Source organism: Rattus norvegicus, chromosome 10 (genome assembly GCF_021556685.1).
Source record: "Rattus norvegicus strain SHRSP/BbbUtx chromosome 10, alternate assembly SHRSP_T2T, whole genome shotgun sequence".
NCBI classification, from domain to species: domain Eukaryota; kingdom Metazoa; phylum Chordata; class Mammalia; order Rodentia; family Muridae; genus Rattus; species Rattus norvegicus.
The window spans coordinates 73035526-73043867 of NC_141543.1; the positions used below are offsets into that span (position 1 = coordinate 73035526).

At 48.8% G+C, this 8342-nt stretch overlaps 1 protein-coding gene across 1 annotated transcript; it reads right to left on the bottom strand.

The window, feature by feature from the left end:
* Positions 1-5319: 5319 nt before the first annotated feature.
* On the bottom strand, positions 5320-8052 carry Ccl1 (C-C motif chemokine ligand 1). The gene is given in 3 exon segments (NM_001191092.1): positions 5320-5580; positions 6828-6942; positions 7977-8052. Coding segments are annotated over 3 exon segments (279 nt in total). The 3' UTR covers positions 5320-5492.
* Positions 8053-8342: the final 290 nt, after the last annotated feature.

Here is an 8342-nt window from a genome sequence, read left to right on the forward strand (position 1 = left end):
GAGCAACCCAGTCCCATGAGAAAAGAACATCACTTGGGACCACTTCCAGGACACCAATTCCAAGTCTGTCAGGGTTCCAACTGGAAGTATTTGAGGAACATAAAGACTAAGATGTAGAGGAGTACAGAAGAAGCACAAGGGAGTTTTGTAGTTAAAGTCCTTGAATGACCTTCACCCTTCTATGGATAGAGCCACAGCAAGCAAAGCTGAAGCGATTGGCTGAGGTACACATGCAGTCAGAAGAGGAGAAGCTCTGCGGCAGCTCTCCTTCCTTCAAAGTCCCAAGAGTCTCTCCAGAGCCTCCGCCCAGCTTAAAGCTAATGGCCAGCTCTGTCCTTGACAGAGCCCTCACGTGTGACTGCTGAGACAAGCTTGTGATTTCTTTCCTCACGTGGCTCTTGGCAACTTTTTCTGTCAAAGTATGTCAGATTCAGTTGGACAGCACACACAGCTGTGATTCTCTGGAAGAGCTTGCGCAAGCTGGGGATGGTCCGCTCCCTCAAGGCTGAAGGGAATTAGCTGTTAAAACCCTCTGAGCCTCAGAGATGTGTTATGGGAAGATTTTCAATTATTTCTTCCATTTGTTTAGTAGCTTTAGAATTACATCTTTTTCCATTCCTTTTTGCAATCTGATTACATTTTTAAAAAGAAACTCACCCATTTCTCTAAGTTAAACTTATTGACACACACTTCTTATTTTCTTTTGGGTGTCTGCAGGCCCTGGGATGACGCATTTCTTTTTCATTCTGACTGGCTGTTGTTATCTGTGCTTTTTCTCCAGCCTCGAGGGAGTTTTAGTTTAGCACTTGCCTTGCTAACCATCCTACTTTGGGTTTAACTTCCCTTTCTGGTAGATACTGGTTTTATGTTCCCCTCTCCTCTCCTCTCCTCTCCTCTCCTCTCCTCTCCTCTCCTCTCCTCTCCTCTCCTCTCCTCTCCTCTCCCCTCCCCTCCCCTCCCCTCCCCTCCCCTCCCTCCCTCCCTCCCTCCCTCTCTCTCTCTCTCTCTCTCTCTCTCTCTCTCCTCCCCCCCTCCCTCCCTCCCTCCCTCCCTCCCTCCATTCCTCCTTCACCGGAATATTCCTAAATGGAAGGTTCAACAAGGAGGGAAACAAGTGTGTGCAGGGACAGACATGCTCAGCAGAAGACATTTTCCAAGCTGCCCCACACCACACACACAACCCCACCACTACCGCTGCTGCCGCTGCTGCTGCTGCTGCCGCCGCCGCCACCGCCGCCGCTGCTGCTGGTGCTGCTGCTGTTGCTACAACACCTGCCCCAGCTTCACATTTTCCTCAATCCCTGCTCCATTCTCCTCCAAGGCAGTTCCAGAAACAGGAACAGAATGTATTCTTGACCCTCTTCACATCAGAACCTTGAGTATTGATTGTCCCCAAACTAGGGGATATGTCTGCCTGGACCAGGGTGGCAGAAATGCATAGATCACAATGTGGCATGTGATAAGTGGTTTGGAAAGCCCCTGGCATCAGAACCTGATCAGATCTGCTCAAGCACTGGACTTTCACACAAAACTCTGCTTGGCAAAAGCCTCCGATGGCTACATGGGAATGATTATGTCAACGCTGACTGGCTTAGCCTTCTGCCCTCACTGCCTCCTTCCCTTGGGGCTTTGGGTGCGCTATTGAACCTCTCTATACCTCCGTTTCATCATCCATTAAAGAGGCATGATGATGACAACATGTGCCCCCTCAGAACCAAATACATAACAAGGGCAAAGCCTTCTTTAATGTTTTTCTTTCTCAGATTGGAGAAAGCAGGCACAAATCAGTCCTTAACTTGCTGGCTTACCTACAGTGAGCTCATGAGATACTGCCCTGTTCTCCCTCCCCTCTGGCTGCTCATGCCAAGAAAAAGAGGCATCAGTGGCCTATGCTGCACAACCCATGGCTGCCCTCTTGCATTTCCTGGTCTCACTGAACTTGAGGGTCTCTACCTTATGATTTGGTCATGACTACACCTGAGAGAAAATCTTCAGAGAGTTCCCTGTATACACTTCTCATAGATGAGTAGGAAAACATGGGTCGAGAGAATAAGATTAACCTTGACAGAATGGTTTGGGTCCTCTATAGCTCTTCTGTGCTGGCTACTCGCTATAGCCTCCATTGGCGTCCCAGAACTGCCTCAGCCTGAGGAAGCCAGCCCATCTTTCCCCTCCATGACTTCTCTTGCCTTTTGTCCCTCTCCTTTTTCAGGAATTCCTAAGCCAATGGCCCCACTTCCAAGCATCCTAGAATAACAAGACTCCCCAGAGCCTTGAACATCTCATTCCACAATTAGAAAGCTGAAGTTGGATTGGAGACAGAAGGAACTTTCTTGGCCAGCCACAGGCCCATAGCAAGACTGATACCGAAGCTGCCAGCTGCAAACCCAGGGCCTCTTCTTTGATGCTCTGCAGATCTAGGGCCATACAGGCCCTGTTCACTGGCCATGCATTGGTCTCTGCCAGTGCTAAGGATGTGTCCCTATCACTCAGCCAAAAGAAAAGTCTGTGATCTCAAATCACATGCCACCAGACCTCATCATACCTGGGGCCTAAGGCAGGGGTTCCAGACTCATGGATTTTTCAGATGTTTATGTACTGCTTTGCCTTACCCTGTGGATGCCTACTACTAATGCCACATCTAGAAGTTCTTCATGCCCCCAAAGCCTTTTCTTGGTGATCCTGGTTCTGTGGCTAGATCCTAAACATGAACAATTCCTGCTTTGTGTCAGCAGGAAGATACCTCTGAGCTAGCTATCAGCTCAGCCACACCACCTCTCCCTAGGAGATTGTCACACAGATAGAAAGTCACCTGAGTAGAAAACCACATGTGTAGAAAAGCTTTACTCACTGCTATTCCTGATTGACAAACTGACTACATCTGGAATGAACTACAATCCAGAAATGGAGGGCACACCTGTGATCCAGATCTTGAGACTGGAAGACATGGGATTCTGAGCTGGATCTTGACATGGGATGACACAAACTTTTGACCCAGATCTTGGGGTATAGTGACCATGAAAAGCTTAGACCCAGGCAAGGCAGTACAAACCTTTAATCACAGGAGACTGAGGCAAGCAGATCTGTGAGTTCAAAGCCAGCCCAGGACAGAGCAAGTTCCAAATTCAAGCTCGGTGATGTGCACCTTTAATCTGGACCATACCTTCTGCTGGAGGCCTACATAAGGACAATGGAAGAAGGAAGACGCCCTCCTTTGCCTGCTTGTACTTAGTTACCAGCACATCTGTTGGAAGCTACTTCTTCAGGATTCCAGGTTATACAGAAGACCAGCTGAAACTACTAGCCTTGTGGAACTGATTCTTGGACTTCCTACTCACAGTGGCCCATTGTTTGGTTAGTCAGACTGCAGACTGTAAGTCATTACAATGAATTCTCTTAATATATAGAGACATTCCATAAGTTCTGTGACTCTAGAGAACCGTGACTAATACACTGCCCCTGTGATGGCCCGGAGCCTGAGGCTTGAGAGAGACTATCAAAGCCTCTACATTCTTGTAGTACAAAAGTGCCCAGGAGAGGCCTGGCAAACTTTCCACACGTGCCCTGCCCTCTAGTGGCTGCAGTCTCTATATATCCTGGGATTAATTTTATCAGCCACCAGGTACATTTCTGCTGAGTCACCCAGAAAAGCAACAGCTGCCTCTAGAGGTCCCTCTTTTCCACGCACCACTCGTCTGGCACGGGTGAGCCAGGCAGAGGTAGAGTGAGTGACTGTCCAGAGATGTTCTCTGGAGGATGCCTTCTAACTGCAGCTCTCCACCGGCAGCAGCATCCAGCGCTTGTTAGACACTGCGCTCTGTGCCTGTCTCAGGCAGAGGTCCCAGACACTGTGCCACACCAGGACCAGAGCCTCACCCTCCAGGACCTCCTCTCTTCTGCTCAGACTTAGAGCCTGCAAGAGGTAGCAATCTTGCTCTCCTCCCAGCTTTTCCACCTATACTCGGGAACAACTTGACTGTTTTGGATACAAAACACATCATGCCTTCAGTGATACTGCATTTGAATTCTCAGTGGCTCGGGTTGTATTTTGAATACTGATTTTCTATTTTTATTGTGTCTTTGTGATGCTGGACTTTCAGTATTGTAGTTTGTGCATGCTGAACCAATGTTCAACCATCAAATTGCACCCTCAGCCCCACTGATTTTTATTCATTCATTCATTCATTCGTTCGTTCATTCTATATTTTCATTCCATGCACATTGGTGTTTTGCCTGCATATGTCTGTGTGATAGTGTTGGATCCTCTGGAACTAGAGAAATTACAGACAGTTGTGAGCTGCCATGTGACTGCTGGGAACCGAGTCCTCTAAAAGAGTATGTGGTGCTCTCAACCACTACACCATCTCTCCAACCCCCCTGGTTTTTTTTTTTTTTCAAGCAATGTCTACAGAAAGTTGGTTCTTGACCATGTGAACCCCAGTCCCTGTCCTTTGTAACCTGAATAGGTTTCTATCCAGCTTGCAGGGTTGAACTGCGCTCCTGCAGGAAAGGTGGAAGGACAGTTCCAGGGACTGGCCTACATTATGAGTGTGAGATTTGGTAGTGCACCAATAGGAAGATGGGCACAATAGGAGGACCCCTGGCATTTTGCAGAAATTGCATTTTCTTCAGGGACAACTCTTAGCAATTAGAGGATGCTCTAAGGTCAGGAGGGTTGTGGAGCATGGAGGAGGAAAAATGATGTTCAGAGAGTCTATGTGGCTGCCTTGGGCTCTTGTGAGTGCCCAGACCAGTGCCTCTAAAGTCTTTTTCTGGCTTACAGTCCTTACTTCACACCAGGCTTCTGCCGTCTGCTACTCCTTTCCCTTCAGAGCCTCCCACTTATGCTGGAAGTGGGGTCAGCTACACACCTCTAAGCCTCTCCATGCCTTCCCCTGGCCTGGCTCTTTGGCCCTGCCATTCTCTGTGTCCTTCTCCAAACTTGATCACTTCATTTATAAAACAAGGTTGGCAACATCTTACAGGCAAATGAACGCAACCCCCCCCCATCACCACCATCACTGGCTAAAACATAGGCTATCTTTACCCCTCCCAAGTCCTTTGAGCAAGGCAGGCAGGAAGAAGGACTCACATCTCAATGTGAACCCTCCTCTGGGACAGTTGGTTTTCCTACTATGGCTCTCTCCTCTACCAAAGCTGGAGGAATAGGCCATAGCACAGCCTGGATCAAAACTTATCCTATATAGTGGTTCCCCCAGCACCAGCTCAACTTTCCGGCCCCTGTGTTCCCACCCCAGTGCCAATCAAATCTGAATCCTAAAAATCTTCATGGAGTCCAAGAAACACAGGCAGCGGGAGTTGAAGATTCCATAGTTTAAACAGATAAAATACCATAATATAGCTTATCACATGACTGAGATCTGTGAGCCTGCATCAGTAGGCAGAGGGATGGCTGTGGTTGAGGGGAGGAGGCCTGAGTGAAACTGCAGGCTCTGGTGCTGGGATGGGAAGGTAGCTTATCTTCACCCCAATTAGCAGGGCTTCACCTTCTTCAGGTAATCTTGAACCCACATGGTGTTAGTTAAGGCGCAGCTTTCTCTACCTTTTATCAGCCTGAATCTGTGAATAGAGGGCATGGACAAGGACCTTGGTCACTCACTGGAATTTGAAACACTCATCTCTGCCTCTATGAGATCAGGGGCCCCTGATTCCTGACTCTGTAGATGAAGGAATTTTATAAGATCTGAAGCTGTCGTGCCTGTGTTACATTGGAAGCTTATTAATGGGGACCACTGAAACCTCCCCTAGAGACTAAGATTCCCCTGTGGTGCTAGAGCACAGGAGATAGCTGGTTGACAGTCTGATGTGCAGCTAGGACGAAACCTCCCCATCCTAGAACAACTCCTTGCTCCAGGTTTGAATGTCTTTGTGTCTGCCTAGGGCCTACTCTGTGTGTGTGTGTGTGTGTGTGTGTGTGTGTGTGTGTGTGTGTGTGTGTGTTTGTGTGGTCTGTGTGTGTGTGTGTTTGTGTTTGTGTGGTCTCTGTGTGGTGTGTGTGTGTGTTTGTGTGGTCTGTGTGTTTGTGTGGTGTGTGTGTGTGTTTGTGTGGTGTGTGTGTTTGTGTGGTCTCTGTGGTGTGTGTGTGTGTGTGTTTGTGTGGTGTGTGTGTTTGTGTGGTCTCTGTGTGTGTGTGTTTGTGTGGTGTGTGTGTTTGTGTGGTCTCTGTGTGTGTGTGTGTGTTTCTGTAGTCTCTGTGTGTTTTGTGTGTGTGTGTGTGTGCGTGTGTGCGTGTGTGTGTGTGTGTGTGTGTGTGTGTGTGTGTGTGTGTGTGTGATATTCATGGTATAAAGACGTGTGGTGGCCAGGGGTCAGTGGTTATGAAATCTTCCTCAATTGATTGTCTATCTTACATTTCTAGACAAGGTCTCCCACAGAACTTTGTCAGAGCCAGCAAGCACACAGGCTCTGCCTGCCTCTGCCTCATCTAGCACTAGGGTACAAACTCACACCATCCTGCTTGGCTTTCTCTGTGCTTGCTAGGAATATGAACTCAGATCACCATGCTTGAGCAGCTAAACACTACCCACTGACCAACATTCCAGCCTTGCCTCTTGTGCTTTTGTTCAACATTTCTTTCTGGCTCTATAACTTGAGATCTAATCGTAGGCACTTTGGAGTTCAAGCAAATAAATCAGGCCCCCCCTCCTGGGAAGCCCCGCTCCCCCTGGTGTTGCTCTACACCTTAGAGTGCCTGTTTGAGTTTAGACTCTTTATTCTTGTGGAACAGCGCCATCTAGTGTCTACTATTCTCATTGCTATCAGTAGTATCCCTCCCCTGGTTTGAGGCTTTCCAAGTGTTCACTCACATTACAGCTGGGTAGTAAGGACAGCTGGGGCCGATCTCTTTGTAACACTTGATAAACCTCAGGGCAATCTTGTTCTCCAAGGTGTTCAAGCAGCATCTAGAGGAGACCACGTGCACTAGAAGAAAAGCACAAAATGACCGTTCGTTAGCAACTGTATACCTCAGCCTCTCACCCACAGAGGGATTGAAAATTAAAACCCACAAAGCCCTTCCTAGGACAAACTCAGGCATAGAGACCACATCCAGAGGGCTATGGTGCAACTCTGTCTCAGCAGCCACACATTTCTGACGTGGAGAGAACAAACCACAAGCCTGCCTGAGCTCAGACATACCCCAGTCCACACAGAGAGACTCTTCATACCACATATACAAACCCCCTCAGTCCCACTCTCCCAGCACAAATACATGGCTCTGCCTGCACTAGTACTTAAGCTCAGGGCTCTGGCCTCATATCCAAGGGAACCTGTTATCCCTTCACATGCAGGACATTGCGGTCCATGTTTCACAGACATGGGGCCAGGTGTGGAGACACGGGCTCAGAAGGAAAAGGTGGTGTTCCCAAAAAGCGGTTGGTCCACTCACCCACACGATCTTCCATATACCCAGCCTTGATCCCCATCTCTTCGGAACCCAGGAACCCCCACTCTGCTGGTTTGTACATTTCCCTCACACATCCCACCTTCGACATCCCAGGTTCTAACCCTGGATCCTTCCTGCCTCGCTACTCACAGAAACCTGAAGGTCCATTGACCTCAGGTTGGTATTCTGCAAACAATCTAGAACCTGGATACCATTTTATCCTTGCAGAAAACATCTTTGAGGGGTATAATAGTTTTCTGGCTATTCGCTCCTGTGGCCCTTCCATTAACCCCTGCCGGTCATCTGTCACACTGTGGAAATCTGACCTAGTCCCTCCTCTGGATTTCAGGGGTCCCAGCTTGTTTTAAACAACCCCATACATAGTCCCTTCCAGCTGTCCATAGGATGAGGATCTTCCACACACTGAAGCCGGCTCAGCTCTCATGCCCTCTGTTCATCTCCAGAGAGGAGCAGAAATGGAGCCAGTGAGGTCTGTGTGAGGCCCTGTTCCCAGCCCACCTGCCTGTACATCTCCTCCCCCTGGAACTAAGAACGGGATCCCATTACTCACTGCTCTTGCTGTCCACATTCTGTAGCCACATGGCAGCCACCAGCAGGCACACCAGTACCATGTTGAGGAGTTTCATGGTGATAAGTTTCTGTCTCAAGCCTCTCTGGAGCAACCACCGAATGTCTGGTGAAGCCAAGAGCTCTCTCCTGCTTCATCCTGTACTGAGCTTTTATCAGAAGGTCCAGGGTGCTTTCCCAGACGATGGGGAAAAGGTGGGTGTTCCAGGGAGAAGGAAATCATACCCAGTGGCCACATGGAAAACTCCTTTTGTCACCTCTCCTGGGGGGGGGGGGGTGTTTGAGGTATGTTTGGGTGCCTAGTGGCTTTGGGAACTTCCCTAAGTGCAAAAGCAGATACCGATCTTTA